The sequence below is a fragment of the Tenrec ecaudatus genome, chromosome 12 (assembly GCF_050624435.1).
Source record: "Tenrec ecaudatus isolate mTenEca1 chromosome 12, mTenEca1.hap1, whole genome shotgun sequence".
Lineage (NCBI taxonomy): Eukaryota > Metazoa > Chordata > Mammalia > Afrosoricida > Tenrecidae > Tenrec > Tenrec ecaudatus.
The window spans coordinates 9,853,719-9,869,834 of NC_134541.1; the positions used below are offsets into that span (position 1 = coordinate 9,853,719).

The 16,116-nt window shown below is 53.1% G+C and overlaps 1 protein-coding gene across 2 annotated transcripts in view; it reads right to left on the minus strand.

Moving 5' to 3' along the window:
- TSHZ2 (teashirt zinc finger homeobox 2) overlaps positions 1 to 16,116 on the minus strand; it is a 494,232-nt gene that overhangs the window by 185,393 nt on the left and 292,723 nt on the right. The window contains exon 2 of one of the 2 annotated variants that reach the window (XM_075528508.1): positions 9,291 to 12,248. In XM_075528508.1, the coding sequence (XP_075384623.1) occupies positions 9,291 to 12,248 (2,958 nt within the window). Of the gene's footprint in view, positions 1 to 9,163; positions 12,249 to 16,116 lie in introns of both variants that reach the window. The other variant, XM_075528507.1, reaches the window with a different exon arrangement.

Here is a 16,116-nt window from a genome sequence, read left to right on the forward strand (position 1 = left end):
CTTCAGAAAGAGGAACCGTGCACCCATTCTGGTGCCCTCCACCATGAAGGCGCCCTAGTGGCGCAGTGGGGGCGAGATGGCGCGTTCTGCTCCTGTAAAGAGTCACAGCCTCGGAGACCCACACAGGCAGTTCTACGCTGTCCTATAGGGTCGCTACGAGTTGACATCAACTCAGTGGCAGCGAGAGTCAGATCCCTCGACCATGGGACGGGCGCTTGGGCATGCAAACACATTCTACTCTCTGTAACGCATGGGGTCCGGCCATAGCCACATTTAGAAAGAGAATCTGGGCGCTCATATGTTCTGCACTGGACATGTAGCACCCTTTGAACCACCCATAGTCCATCTACCCTGGGAGTACGCTGAGCCCCAGCAGGCTGCGGTTGGACATCCCATGGGTTTGGCCTGCAGTCTCAGGCCTGCCCCCTGCTGCTGAGGGTCTTGGGGGCAGCGGAGGCACCTTCTCTGAGCCTCCATGGGAATTAGATCCACCTTGTCATTTTGATGATGACGCTGTAGCACCCTAGGCCTAAGTGTCTCGAGTGTCATCAGCTGGGTAAACATCTGTCCTCACCTCTAGCCCGGGTACTTGTAAGTGGAACTGGGGCACGGTGGACGCACAATGAGCCGCCGGCTCAACCAGCAACTCTGAAGCAAAAGTGGCATCAGTAGAGCAGGGAGACCATGTCATCCCGGCTGGCTTGGGATGTGCCTGGTGCAAACCCTCCATCCCAGGAACCCCCCCACACCAAGGCCCTGGCAGTTGCTTGTCATGTGGGGCAGCGCCGCCTGAATTCCGACCCACTGCGGTCACTCCGTGACATCAAAAAGAGAAGCAGCCATTTCTCAGAGGACCACCCGGCATCGTTTAGAGAGGGGTGGGGGTGGGGAGGACACTTTGACAACTTGTGCTCAGAGTTGGGGATGAGAGTTGGGGATGGTGGAGGTAGACAAAGACCACCTGGGGGCCCAAATCAGGGTCTCCATTCAACTAGCTACCAGATTCAGAGCTTGCACAATTGGTGGTCCAGGAGCCGATTGACCCCTGGCCTCCAAAAACGCACTTTTTGGCTTGAGCTGCATGTAAACCCAACCCAAACCCAACGACTCCTGCTCAAAGAAAACTTCCACAATGACACTCAGTGTAAACGCTGGGAGACTCCACACAAATGTCCGCCGGGCTGCTGCTTTAGGCAAACTGTTGGAGCCACGCGGGCTCCGGATCGGCCTGCTGAAGTCTTCCATGCTGCGCACCTGGCCCTGGGAGCACCTGCTTGGAATCAGTAACACCCTCCCCGGGAGGGACTGATGGAGAGGCTGCAGCAACAGGCTCCAGCCTGCCAGCCACGGGGAGGACGGCGCAGGATTGACCGGCTTCTCCTCCTACATGAGGTCGCCACAAGCCAGCCACTGACCAGCACACCACCACGACCTCCAAGACCCAGGCGGCACCACCCATGACCTGTCGACAGCCAGCCAGTGACCTAGATGCGGAGGTCTGCTCCTGGGTGAATGTCTCTGGGTGGCCCCGAGAGCAGCGGGGAGGGGGTGGAATGGGGGTTGCTCCCACAACAACATGCTCCAGCCCTCTGAAAGTCCAGGGAGTCAGGAGCTGGCCACTGGACCCCCATGGGACATTGTCTGAGTGTAAAATACCTTTCTGCTCCTGCCCAGAGACGCAGACCCGGCTCCTTAAACACGCGTCCGGTGCCTCCTGCGTAGAGTAACCAGGTCAGCAAAGAAAGGATGGGTGGAGCGCAATCACCGGAACCACAGCAGCGAAAACCAATACCATTTCCCACTTGCCCCTGACTCCCGAGTTTTAAAAACCAGGTTCTCTCCACCCCTACACGTGACCTGTACAGGGGCACCAAGCGCCCCAGAGAGAACGGGACTGACGCGCATCGATCCTCCACACTCGGGCTCTTCCGCAGGGGAATCGGGGAGCAGAGCAACACAACGCCCCGCCCCCCATCACCCCCAGGTCTCCAACCCCCCCTTCCATTCGGGGTCCCCTTAGCCCATCCCGTTCTCTCCCCGGCCTGCCAGATCATTTAACTCTGCCCCGCGCTCCTCGCGGGGCGGGGCGTGGCGTGGCGACTGATTTAAAATCCCCGCATTGCTAAAACCGCATTGTTCTTCATCAAGTTGAGTCATTTTTATGTGAGGTGTCAAGCTCCCTAACAAATAACTCCTGCCAGACAAATCAAGTTCCTCGTCTTAGCGCGGCGGCTAAATAGTTTATAGCTTTAATCTGCTCACCGAGGTGTGCAGTCTATGACAGTAATTATAAATGCAGGGAGAAATTATAGCTGAATGCTTTAACTGCATTAGGAGCTGTGTGATGAACAATCACGAGCCCCTGCTCACTCCCAACAATAGAGGGCAAGTTAGTGTCAGTGCATTAGACAGAGCGCGGTTCTGCGTGGCTGTGTCTCCCATCTACCACGGAATGTCACTTGTCTCCTATAAAGCAGAACAGAAGAAGAAGGGGGGCAGGGGAACATCCTGGAAAGCTTCAAACTTGATCGTTTAAAAAAAACCAGAGAAAGACAGGGAAAAATGCAGGGAAAACTGTTTATCACGATGATTGTTTTTTCTTCTTCACTCTCTTCTGTTTTGTTGCGTTTCCCCTGGGATGGCTGGAGCCTACTGCTTGTTGGACGTCATGAGAGGACCTAGCTGAGAAGTTCTCTCCCAGCTAGTTCCCAGAGTCTTCATCGGGAAAAAAATCGAAAAGACATCAAGCTCACTACCATCAAGGCGATTCTGACTTGGAGACCCTGTGGGACTAGACAGAGCTGCTGGTGGTTTCTGAGACTGTAAATCATTCTGGGGGTAGAAAGCCTCATCTTTCTTCCTTGGTGCGGCTGGTAGTTTCCAACGGCTGGCCTTGAGGCGAGCAGGCCAAGGGAGAAGCACTCCGCCCCCAGGCCTCCTTGTTTCACAGAGAAACGCTTCCTGAAAGGAAGGGCAAGTTCCAAATGGGTCAGGGAGCAGGCCTGCGCTTGGGCGGCTTCCTCAGGTGAAGACAGTCATCCTTAGCATCTCTGCATCCCCCCCTGCTCGGGACACGAGCGTGCACTCTGGTTTCCCCCTCCTCTTTTTCTCAGAAAGACGTTTTTAATTTCACTGAAGAATTACACAAATGCATTTCAAAGACATAAATCCATATAAAAATATGAGCTAATTAAAACACTGCGCACCCTGTCGCTCATGGATTTTCAATTTAGCAGGGGGCGGAAAAAGTGAATCCCAAAAAGAGAAAGAGAAAGGACGACACGGATGGCAGATTGGCGTAAATGGAAAGTCACGTTGCTCTACGTGACAGCGCCACATTACCCACGTCAAGGCCAAGCATTCCATTCAGATGGCCAGCCCTGGGGGTGGTGCTGGGGGGAATCAAGATGGAGCCCCAGGACCCACAGGGGGAGGGGTGGCAGGCCTCTGGAGTCCCCTGGAGGCATTAAGGAAATGCTGAGCCTGTGTCTTGTCTCCTTGTGCCTGACCTCATCTCCAGAGTCACATTTTGCCTCTAAAAATATAAATCCTCCGGAGTCAGGAAGAGCATTGAAAAGAAAATCTTATGTATGGGAGGGAGGGAGGGGAGAAAAATAAAGGGGAAAAAAAAGCTGATATCAAGGGCTCTAGTAGAACAAAAATGTGCTGAAAATGATGATGGCAACAAATGTACAAATGTGCTCGACACATTTGGATTGCGATAAGAGCTGTACAAGCCCCCAATAAAATGATTTTAAAAAATCTTATGTATTTTCCCTAGAAGTTGGGGAACATGGTTAATGTATAAATTACCTAAGTGAACTCCCAAACTCATTGCCCCCGAGTCCATTCTGATGCAAAGGGACCCGGTAGGGCAGGCAGCATGGCCCCGGGGGTTTCTGGGACTGTATGTCTAAGGGAGCAGAAAGCCTCGTCTTTCTTTTTCTGGAGATGTCGGGCAGTCAAACTACTGACCTTGTGGTTGGCAGCTCACTGCGCAAGCCACTGTGTTATCAGGTTTAATTCGACTGAGCAGAGGAGCACTCTGAGTCACTTTGCAGGTCAGTCCCAGGCTTCTGGGACTAAAAAAACCAAACGAAGTTGAGTCAATTCTGACTCACAGTGACCCTAATGGATAGAGGAGACCTGCCCTGGGAGTTTCCGAGCCTGTTGACTCTTTACGTGAGTAGAAAGCCTCATCTTTCTCCCAAGGAGCAGCTGGTGAGTCTCAACTGCTGACCTCAAGGTGAGCAGCCTAGTGTATTACCTACTATGATACTGGGGCCCCTCCTGAGTTGCCAATATTTGATTAGATAAGTCCCAAGTCCATGGATCTGCTGTCCAGGGAGGATGAGGTGCATAGGCAGGCCTGGCTTACAGGGAGAGGCCAACACGAGGCAACTCTGCTATCCTGGTGAGCATCCTCATGGAATGGCAGGTGGACACCTCCCCGGGCAGTAAGCAATTCAGCCTGGAAAGACCTGCAAGCTTTCCATGCTTCCTGGTGAAGCCTCAGGGTGCAGCAGGGGTACATGGAAATTGTTTCGATAGACCTAACTTCTCTTGGACCTACCAGGTGCTAGGCTTCATGGGAAAAGACTTTATGCATTCATTTAATCCTCACAGTTGAAGAGGGATATTGCTGTCTGCATTTCATAGCTGCAAAAGTGGGGTGCACCTTCGGGAGAGGTGCCAGTGGTTAAGAGCTGAGAGGTTGGGGTTCACACCCAGTCAAGAGGTGTCGCAGAAGACAAGCTTGGCTCTCTGCTTCTGGAAAGGCGCAGCTTTGAAAAGCTCAGGGAGTGGTTCTGCTCCGCACACTCGGGCCACCGTGTGTCAGACAGACCAGCAGCTTTGGCCGCATCTTGGAGACGGGGTATGAAGCCTGGCCAGATGCACCCTGGGCCGGAGTGCTTCTCCTCACCCCACGCCCCAAGCACACCCACACCCACACCCAGCCCATGCGACCACGGCTCCATCCAGGGCTGCTCTCAGTTACTCCCGTGTCTGCCACTGGCCTGGCCGCCCATTCCCTGAGCGTGGCAGAGAGCTGGGCACGGAGTGCCGGCTGGCTGGGTGTGTGGTGGATAAATGAATTTCAGAGACCATGGGGCCTTGGCAGTCACACATCAAGCCTCTGTCTCCATCTCCTCCTCTTATGTGGTCGGACTAAGCCCTACCTGATAGCACTGCTTGTGAGAATCTAGGGATATGGCACCTGTGGAGCCCTGGCCTGGGGCATAACACCTGCAGCACTCGGATGCCATGGTAGGCAGGGCTGCTGGCTCATGCTGCATTTCCACTGTCAATCAGAGTCTGGGGTGTCGTGGAAGCAGAACCATATTTGTTGGAGGATGAAAGGAACACAAGGATGAGAGAAGGAGGAAGGAAGATAGACACACTGAACAGATGAAGAATGGCTGATGCCTCTTTCCAATATCACTTAGGTCAGGCCAGCTTATATAACTCATGTTTTTCAGGGTCCATATTCAGCAAATTAAAACACAATAGACCTAGTTAAATTTAAAATTCAGCATGAGTTTCTTTCTTTCTTTCTCTCTCTTTTCTTTCTCTTTCTCTCTTTCTTTTCTTCTTTCCTTCTTCCTGCATATGGCCCATGCAACAATTGGAATAAAAAAAACAAATAAACCCCAAGCTCACTGCAATGGGTTCTGACCCATAGCAACCTGAAAAGACAGAATAAAACTACCCCTGTGAGTTTCTGAGACTATAAATCTTTAAGGGAATAGAAACTCTCTTTTCCAACAGAGAGGCTGGTGGTTTCCAACTGCTGACCTTGCAATAAGCAGGCCAACGTGTAACCCGCTGCGCCACCAGGCTCCTAGAGGAAGTACATTGGCTGGGTGGGAATTGAACCTGGTCTCTTGTGTTGGGGACAAGAATTCTGTCTCTGAACTGCCAGTGGGTTTGTTCTGACTGACTTACACTAAAACCTTATTTGGGGTTCATCTGAAATTCATATTCAACTAGGTGTCCTCTGTTTCACCTGGCAGCCCTACGCTGGCGCTGGAACATCTTTTTCTATGTAACATTCGTGAACCCGTGGACTGGAATTCATCCCCATCACCCATTCTAAGGCCAGGTGTGCTGTTGAGCACGTACTGTTGAGTGTCCGTTGTATTACCTGGTAAGGATGTTGACCATTACCCGTTTGCATCTCTCACTGCCATGGGGTCAATTCCGACTCATAGCCACCCTGTAGGACAGAGTCGCCCTGCCCCTGTGGGTTTCCGAGACTAACTCGTTATGAGAGTAGAAAGCTCTATCTCTCTCCCTTTTGCACCAAACACACATCAGTTTGCCCTCTGCTTAGTCTCTCCCTTTCAAGAGTAAGTGGCTTTCCAAGATATACATAGACACAGACAGTTCTAGAACAGGGATGCACATGCAATAGGCTCGAATTCACTTGTAATGGAAAGGTGCATTTGTTAGTTGTCAGAGCCCCCTTTGCAGGGGAAAGAGGTATCGAAGAGGGAAAGCAAGCTCCAGCCGAGAGCCTGTGTCTCCCAGGACACTCAGGTGAGATAAAGCACCCACGTTCGCCACAGAATCTGGACCAGGCTTTCTGAAATGCCAGGGTGGTTTGCATGGTCGGGACATCCTGCAAACTGCTCTGACTTGGAGCCAGGGACCAGAGGCCAGGGACCTCACAAGCAGCAGCAGGCAGGTTAGTGCATCCACCTGGCTGTCAGAAAGCAATGTAAGGGGAGCGGCATATCCCCCTGGGTGACCCAAGCATCAGGCTGCCTGGAAATCTCACCCCACACCCTGCACCAGCACAGTCGTGGTTTCATGCCCCAAACCAGGCCACCCCCATTTTCTTTGAATGAGTCCTCCCTTCCTCCAACCTCTCTCCTTTAATCATCTCTCAGGACCAGAGCAACGCCGTGCTTATTTCGAGAAAGAAGAAGCATTGGCTTGGCTTTAAGGAGGACGCTGTGTTAGGGTGCTGCGACCAACTGTATCTGCACTAGTGATGCTGCACACCTGCCGAGAGGTGGCGACAGGGCTAGCGTGTCAACCTATTGAACTGATTAGGAAATACCTTTTGTGTCTCTTGTCCCGCCTTCCCCAAATTATTAGATTATTTTGCTTCCCAAGAAGTCTGGGAAGATGTAAGCTTTGCCCCGTTTCTTTTCTCCCCCCTCCCCCGTTCTCACTCCCCTCTTTTCATTTACATAGCACAACAGTTTGGCAGTGCTATTGATTAGAAAAAAAAGATTACAAACCTAACAGGTGGAAAATTAGTCTTTATTGCAACACAAATGAACATGATCTACCCCCCTCCCCTCACCAGCACAGATAGGAACTGCACTCCTAGCCAGTCTAGATTTTCAACGTCTCTTTTGGTATTCTGTCTACATCCACCTCTTTTTCTTCTTCTGCCCCCTCACCCCCACCCCATCCCCAAAGGATCAGAAAAGCATAAGAGCATGTTACATAAAACATGAAACGTTAGCTAGTAAATAAATAGGACATCGCGGGGGCCCCAAGCTCACGCACACTACGGATTTCAGAAGATCCACTTTGGCTCTTTCAATATGTGAGCTGAACAAATCATGCCCGGAAAACAAGGGGTGGACCCAGCAGGCCACATGTTTTCATGATCATGAGAGACACACAAGCAAACGAAAGGAGGAGGGGCCCATCACTGCTCAAGCGCTAGGATGCTCCCCTTCCTCCCCGCACCGTCAAAAATACTTAGATCTCCTCACCCAGGGAAAAGTCCCAAATCAGACATTTTAGCTCCTTCATTTCATTTCACCCATGGTCAAGCATGGTCAACTACCCTACCTTCTGGGAGCCCAGCCCAAAGTCACTCAGCCTGAGCTCGGAGGTATAGGCATCTGTGACCAGCGCTGGACCCCTCCCATTTAAAGATAGATGCCCGCACACGAGCGGCTATCAGGACTAGCCTGTGGACCTGTTGTTAGCGGCTCCTATTGTGATCCAACTCAAAGGGCTCCTTTGAAACCTAGCAGGACTGGGAGGTGCAGACAGTCTCAGTCACGTTAGGTTCCCGCCAAACGTGGAACCCAGGGTGTGCGGTGGGGGACGCACCAGGACGTGTGTGGGGGTCCCTGGAAAATGGTGGCGCCATGCTGGAGAGGAGAGGAGGTGCATGCAGGGAACTAGGAGAGATTTGGAAAGACCTAGCTTTGGTTACGGCGGACGGTGGGTGTGACTGGTGGGACCATCTGCCTAGGGCGTTTGCCCTTGGTTTCTGCCCTCTTTGCTTTTGGTGACTGAGATGATTTGGCTGTGGATGACTCTACGGGGGCAGAACTTCTATGATACAGGATGCGCACGTTCCCGAGACCCCCGTGCGCACATGGGTGTTTGGAAAAGCCTGGGTTTCTTTGTGTGGACTTCGACCATGCGGGCATGCGTGATTTGTTACACGGATAAAAGCAAACCAATGACCAGAGAGGGCAAGGAGCTTCTGCTCACTTCCTCTAAAGGTTCTGCAGAGAAGAATATAATATATATATATATATATATGTATGTGCGTGTGTGTGTGTTGTGTATCTATGTATATATGTTTCTTTCTCATCCCCTTACAGGAAACGTAATGCAGGCTATAAGCCAAGGGCAAGGGGTGGAGGGGAGTCATCATTGAAAAGCAGCTGCAGCTGCAAGAAGCATTCTTTACAACTAAGGATTATAAAGACAACGTGAAGCTACCCACGAGCTGAGCTGGTTAACACATCTCGGGATAGGGCGGTCCCTAAAAACTCTCCCATCTCTACCCTGCTGCTCACTTGGTGATCGAGCGTGGAGTCATTGCATGGCCGTGGGAAGGTGGGCTAGCGGCATGGGAGGGGAGTGGGAGAGGAGTTAGTACCTGCTCCCTGGGCCAACCAGGGAGCCAGGTGTTACGAAGGCGTAGAAGAAGCCCTCCTCCATGAGCCCTGTCTCTCCACACGCATCTCACGCTAGCCGCCCCCAACTGTCAATGGGGAGAACTGAAGGAGTGGCTAGGGACTTCATGTCTCACACTCTGGCTTCTCATTAGAAATAAGTCCTAGTCTAGCAAGCCACCGCCTTGCAAGGGTCCTAGGAGATGCGGGCTGCTTCTAAGCAGACCGGTCCCTGCCTCTAAGCAGACCACTGTCCCCGTCACCTGGGAGCAAACCCATACCTGAACAGCTACTCTTCATCCACGCCTGTTACAAACTGTGAGTGGTGCTCGGGTGACTTGCTGTGCGTTTTGCTTAGGTGGAGTTTGACTGCGTGTTTGCTCACAAAGGTCCGGCGGCACAACTTACACTTGAATTTAGAGTCCGTGTCCTCTTCGCCAGCTATTGTTTCCGGAGATCTCTGAGCCGACGATACCCGGGAGATCTCTTGCTCCACCTTGCTTTGCTGTTCCACGGCCATGCGGTTCATGTCCTTCATTTGGAAGCCTAGGTGCGATTCTAAGTGGCTGATGTAGGTCGAAGGGGTTCGGAACTGGGAGGCACAGTCACCGCAATAAAAGATGGGGTGACCTTTGTCCATGTTTTTCAGGAACTTGGTCCCGCCCGTTTTCCTAAGCTGGTACTTGACATTGGCCAGCCAGTGGCTGATGGTGGTCATTGAGAGTCCCGTGAACTTGGAAATCTGCATCCGCTCCTGCGGGCCCAGGTCGGACAGCAGGTACTTGCCTTCGGACGTCTGGAAGAGGCTGGAGGCAAACTGAGCTTGCAAAATCAGAAGGTGTTGAGGGTTCCAATTGGACTGCCGGCCTTTCCGCTTGTGCAGGGTCGACACTTCGCTGGACACGTCCTCGAAGCGCCGGACGTCCATCTCCAGCTTCAGGGGAGGGACCCTGGAGGACGTGGCGGGCTTTGGGGTGGTCGCCTTGGGGAGGACCTTGACCATGTCGGCGATGTCGGACAGAGCGTGCTTCTGAGGCGGGGACGTGCAGGACTGGGCTTGGGAGGACTCGGCTTTCTTGGTCTTGGACTTGGTGAGGTCGATGGGCTGGTCGTGGCTCTCAAACAGGTAACGCCGGGACACACCGGCGGGCCTCGTGGAGGCAGGGCTCAACACCGGCTTGTCCAGGACGCCCAGGCTGGGCTTGTGGAACATGGGGACTGTGCTTGAGTTGGGGCTGGCACCCGAGGGAGAGCGCAGGGGCTCGGTGGCTTTGCCCAGGTGATTGTTCAGGACGGACTGCAGTGCGCTGAGTGGGTTGATGCAGGGCAGGGCCGCCGCGGCGGGGTTGGTGAGGGCACAGCCATTGCTGAGCGCGGTGGCCTCCAAGGACTGAGACTTGTCCGCCTCACCGCCCTCTTTCATCAGCTTGTCCGCCTCCACATCCCGGACGCCAGGCTCAGCCTTTCTAGACTCCACAGGGGGATCGCTTTTGGCGAAAGCCTCCCCCTCGCTGTGGTTAAAAGACGGCGCTTCTCCGCGGGGACTGTCCTGCCCACACTCCTTCAAGACGTCGTCCCGGTCTCCCATCTCCTTCTTCACCTGCGTGTACGGGGCCAGGTTTGTGGGCACCGAGACCAGAGGCATGACTTTCCACTTGGGCGCTATGGGCCTGAGCTTGTTGGCAAGATTGGGCCGAATCTGTAGCACTTGGGAGCCCATAGGCAAGGCGGGCTTGGCGGCCTCCGACAGCTGGTAGGCGGCATGGATGCTGGGGTACGCGCTCCAGCTGGGAGCCCCGTTCTGCGCTTTGTTGATGGCTGTGGTGACAGTGTTTTCCAGTGACTTCAAAATGTCCCCTCCGCCCTTCGTGCCGTCTTCCAAGTCCTCCTCCCTCAGATATTGGTACTTCATCGTCGGGTCTAAAGGCTTCTGCAGCGGGTCCTCGTACTCCTGGCTTTTCGTGACCTTCTCATCCTGGTTGGCTTCCTCTGGCCTCTCTGTTGGGTCGTCCCTCTTCAGCTCGGTGGTGGAGGCCGCGCAGTCGGCCACCGAGTTACTGGACGGCTTCGGGTCCACAGAATCACTGTTCGGGGCGTCGCACAGTGACTGCATCTTCTCCACGGCCAGCGGGTCCAACACCAGCTGCTTGCCCTTCTTGGAAGCCGAGCTGGTGACCTTCAGGAAGTGGCCGGTGACCATCATGTGGGTGGTGAGCTGCTGTAATGTGTCATGGGAACTGCCACACTCCAAGCACTTTAAGATCTGCGACTTACAGGCCTCGAACTGCCAGGTGTAGCTGGCCCCGTTCTGGTAGCCATAACGGTTGTTGGAAGCTAGCTGCAGGCCCGAGCCCTTCGCCTGGGGGGCGAAGGAGTCGGCGAAGGAGCCCGTGGTCGAATCCGGGGAGCACGGGCGGTTGACGTCGAAAACACGCTTCTTGGCTGGCGTGACCATTTTGGACGAAATGGTTGGCACCGGCTCCTTCAAAGGCACTTTTTGGTAATGTTTCGTTTTTATCATGTGGACGCTCAGGTCTTGGAGGGAATCGAAGGAATCGCCGCAGAACATGCACTTGAGCACCTTCTGCGCATCCTCCTTGTCCATATCCTGGAAAGCTCTTTTCCGGGGCTTGGAGTAGCTCGCGGGTCTCAGCTTGTCCTTCTTGCGGTTGTCGTCCTGATAGTGGCCCGTCTCGTTCATGTGCACAGTCAACTCGACGAGGGTGTCGTAGGCCGCGCTGCACTGGCGGCACCGGAAGCGGCTGGCCCCGGTGAAGACGGTCCCGCACATCTTGCTGCTCTGGCGGTACAGCTGGACCGAGCTGAACAGGCTGGGCTTGGAGACACAGCGGGAAGGCAGGTGTTGCTGCAGGCTTTTGGACAGGGCGTCCTGGTGCCAATCAAACTCGCCCTTGTTGCCACCATTGCGGGGGTCGCCGCCCCGCTTCTCGCTGTTGGACAGCTTGAAGCCAAGGCCCAGGCCTGACCAATAGGAGTCAGACAAGATGTTGGCGTAGACGGCGGTCATTTTATCCATGCAGTTGTTGTGTGTGTCCTTGGGGAGTTTGGGGTGAGGGCTGGCTTTCTGATCCGGGGCATCTCGGCCGCAGACGCTTTTGACCTCCGACACCTGGTCGCTGGCGTCGCTGAGCAGGGACTCATTCTCGGCGTCCTGAGTGGACAGATGGCTTCCTGGAGAGTTCTGGTAGCTGAGGCAGCCCCTGGGCTCCGGGCCCGTGTCTAGCTCCTCGTCTGTCCCCGGGTCATTGCTGCCCTGAAGTTGAGCTACAGACCCATTGTCCTCCTCCTCCTCCTCCTCCTCTTTTATGTCTTCCTCTTCCTTGAGCTGTTCCTCTTGGGCATAACCTGCAAAAGAAGAAGAGATGAAATACCCGGAGCAGCCCACAGAGGTCGCTTCGATTGCCCCACTTAGGCTAAGGGCTTCCCCTCCCAAGCGGCATACCCATTTCATCTACACTTTTATGAACTGTGAGCCTATTAGAAACAGGAATGATGTCTTTTGCATTGCCTCCCGCCTCCCTTGCTTTCTCCCTCCCACCCGACCCCTTAAATGGGCAGGAGCCATCCTTCTCTATAAAGGCCCAGAGTCCCAGTTAATGATTTTCATATTTAAGGAATAGCTCTCTCATATGGCTGTCATGGGGCAGGCACTAAATTCATGGGTACGCCTTTCAGGAAAGCTGGGCTGGAATTCAAATCCTACTGCAGTCACGCCCCTGTGGGAAAGGAGGTTGGTGAACGAGAAAGTGAAGGCTTGACCCTTGGCACCTCGATGGTGCGGGTTTTCCAGGCCACTTGGCTCTCTTGGCACGTAATCATTGAACACATAATTTCTGAGCCCTCCAAAGTCATTGGGATGTGTGGCGGCCATGATATTTTGGGGTGACCCCGTCTTTGTGATAGCACGTGTTTAGCTGTAAAGCGGTGCACAGCCGGCAGAGAGATTATGGAAGACGGAAGTGGAATTTTCCACTGAGACCTGAACAATTATGTAAGCTCAGCAAATCCGATGATTTAAAAAAATAACGGCAACTGGTGTTGGAACGGGAGATTTGGGGGCGAACCTATTATTCTTGAGCGGGCCTTCGAGGACCGCGCTAGACAAGGCTGAAAGGGCCCTCTGGATTTTGTGCCTGTGATTTCAAATGCTCCGTGATTTGTGTGTTCCTGTCATGAGATGCCAATTATACGTCTGATTTGTAGATGCAAAATGCTATTGGGGATGCATGCCTGCCCGTCCCTGAAAGGATTTAGGAGCCGTAATTGCATGGGGGAAATGAAGACCCAAGAGAGCCAGTGCAAAGGGAGTTAATGGGTGGATATCCATCAATGGCAGTGGGCGACGTGCTTGTTTATGCCCGGGGGCTCATTTTCTGCACCTGGCCAGGTGACCAAACCAGGAAAAAAAAAGTCAAAGGGATCCAGCCTTAGGTTTTTATCTCAAAGCAAGCTCTCCCTGGTTCAGGTTCTAATTCCCTTCTCAGTAACAAGCAGCTATGGGGCGTAACCATCGCGGAGGAGTTGGTGCTATGCCTTCTTCCCCAAGGTGAAGTTTGGAAAAAGAGGGACGGCTCAGTGGACAGAGGCCTATTGTGCAAGGCAGACAGAGACGTTGGAGTCGATGGGGCTTTGTTAGGCTCGAGGGGCCACAGCTGGTACATTCCCCAGCCTGAGGATGGAGAAGGCAAGCATGCAGGGAACATGGACTCTGTCCTGGGGGTCCCTCACTCCAATCCAGGCAATTCCAATCACAGCAACCCTCTAAAACAGGGCAGAACTGCCCCTAGGGGTTTCTGAGACTGCAACTCTCCCTAGGAATAGAAAGCCTCATCTTTCTCCCAAGGAGCGGTTGGTTGTTTTGAACTGCCGACCTTGTGGTTAGCAGCCAACATGTAATCCACTATGCCACCAGGACTCTCCCGCTAGAGTCCCTAGCTGTGGCACATGGTCACTGCACCTAGTTACCAACCCAAAGCTCCATGGTTCCAATCCACCCAGCGTTTCCTCCCAATGAAGGCCTGGTGTTTGCCTTGTACAACCCGATGGAGCTCAGCTCTTCATGGAAACTCGCAGCCAGCTGGGGCCGACACCACGGCAGCTGGGTCACTGCAACCTGGGAGCTGTGTGCACCCCTGGGAGCACATCCTTTCGCTTCGCTCTAATATCCTTGCGAAGTGGTTTGGTTGCTCTCCACATTTTCCAGATGGGGACACCGAGGCTCCAAAGTCAAGAAGCTGGCCCTAGCCTTGACAAGTCGTGATGTGGACCCGGGTGGGTTTGACGCAGAATCCATGGCCTTAGCCACTAGGCTCCAATCTCTTTCTCTAACTAAGTGATCCAAAGATCCAAGGCACCACAGTGATGGGACCTATAGCCACTCAGGAGCTTACCGCCTTTGGGGGTGGGGTGGGGGTGGGGTGGGGGAGAATTGGGAGAAAAGAAGAGTCCACCCAAGAGTTGAGGGTCATGAGTCCATCAGAGCAAGATGAAACTGTCCACACATTGGCCTGCCACCAGTTCTGTGGTTGCGTGAGTTGTTTTTTGGCCATTGGTGTTGGACTATTTTCATTTCCGTCTCCAAGCAGGCTGACAGTGATGTACCATGAAACCGGGGCTGCTCATTTCTGTAGTTACACGAATTGAGCTGAAGAACCCCACCCTGCTCCACCCAGCCAAACAGCCACCATCGGTAATGGCCGTTGGAAGACAACACAATCCTCATCTTAAATATCCAACTGACTGCAGGGGACACCCCACCTCCTAATCGCCATCATGTTTTCTTTTTCCTGGATACATTTGGAGCCTTTCAAAACCAGTCACACTGTGTCTTCAGAAAAAAAAAGTGTCTATGTTATAAAATTAAGGTAAGTGTTGTTAAGGGGCCAAGTTCAAGGCTTTGAAGAATTGGGCAATGTGTACCAATTAGACAGGGTCATGTTTGAGGATGAAACTTGTACACCGGGACAAGAGGCATTACCCAGGGCCGTCTAGGGACACAGAGCAGGTCACTATTCTCCCTACAGACAGTGTGGTTCTCAACCCCAAAGAGTGTGCACACACACTGCAAGGAAAAGAAATAAAAACTCATCCAACCCACTGACATTGCGTTGATTTTAACTCACAGAGAACCTGTCGGACAGGGTAGAATTGCCTTTCCAGGTATCCGAGACTGTAATTTCTCCTGGGAGTAAGAAAGCCTCATCTTTCTCCCCCAGAGCGGTTGGCGAGCTCCGGTGCTGGTCTTGTGGCCAGCAGCCCCACGGGTAAGCCACTATGCCACCCGGAGGCGTGGACGTGCGCATGTACATCGTTTTCACGCAAGAGGGAAAGACGTCACTCGCTTCTCTCTCCTTTGTCATCAGCTGACATTTGGGGACTGCCCTTCCCAGACCAGCTCCACCTCACCATCTACTTTTTTGTCCCCAAAGAAAAGGCGCAGACAGCCGATGCCTCCCCCATGACACAGACAGAATTTTCTGCTCAATTAGGCATTAACACGCTTGCTATAACCTTTAAAGAAGACCAACTTGAGCCCAGAGACTCTTGTTGTCTGTTTGTCTGTGAGGAACCGACAGAATCTCAGACGGGGTCTTCAGGTAGCTCTGTGAAAGGATTGGCCAAGAAAACCCAGAAAACAGGGCAGATGCCACCATCCAAAGGAGTGTGCTCCAGCGCTGTTGGCAGAGTTAGTTCCATGGCATCGTGAAGAACACATTCTAGTGCGAAACCTGTGAAAGCTGTTTGCCCGACTCCCAGATTTGCCTTGTCCCCCAGGAAGCAGAGGCAAGAGAGGGAAGGGACATGGGCGAATCTAATGAGTGAAGAGTCTCATCTCTCTCTCTCTCTCTCTCTCTCCAACAATGGTTTGCTTAGAAGGATTGTGTCCAAAGGAAACCTGGGTCAAAGAGATGTTCCTTCTCTCCAAACTCATATAACCACCTGGCACAGGAGGATGCTCCTCGAACAGGTGAGTAAGTGAACGGATGGTCAGACAATGAAAAGCATTGTTCCCCTCGCAAACTCTGGCTCCCCCAGTCCAGCGGGGCGCAGACTAGGGATCCCAGCCCCCAGGTGTAGATCACAACCATCCTGACCAGGGTAACACAAGGGTAAGGCCAGAGATCAGTTGCTGCTAAGTCAACCCTGACTCATGTCAGAGTAGATCTTCTGGGTGGACCTGAAGCAGAACCTCTAACTTTCTGATTAGTAGTTG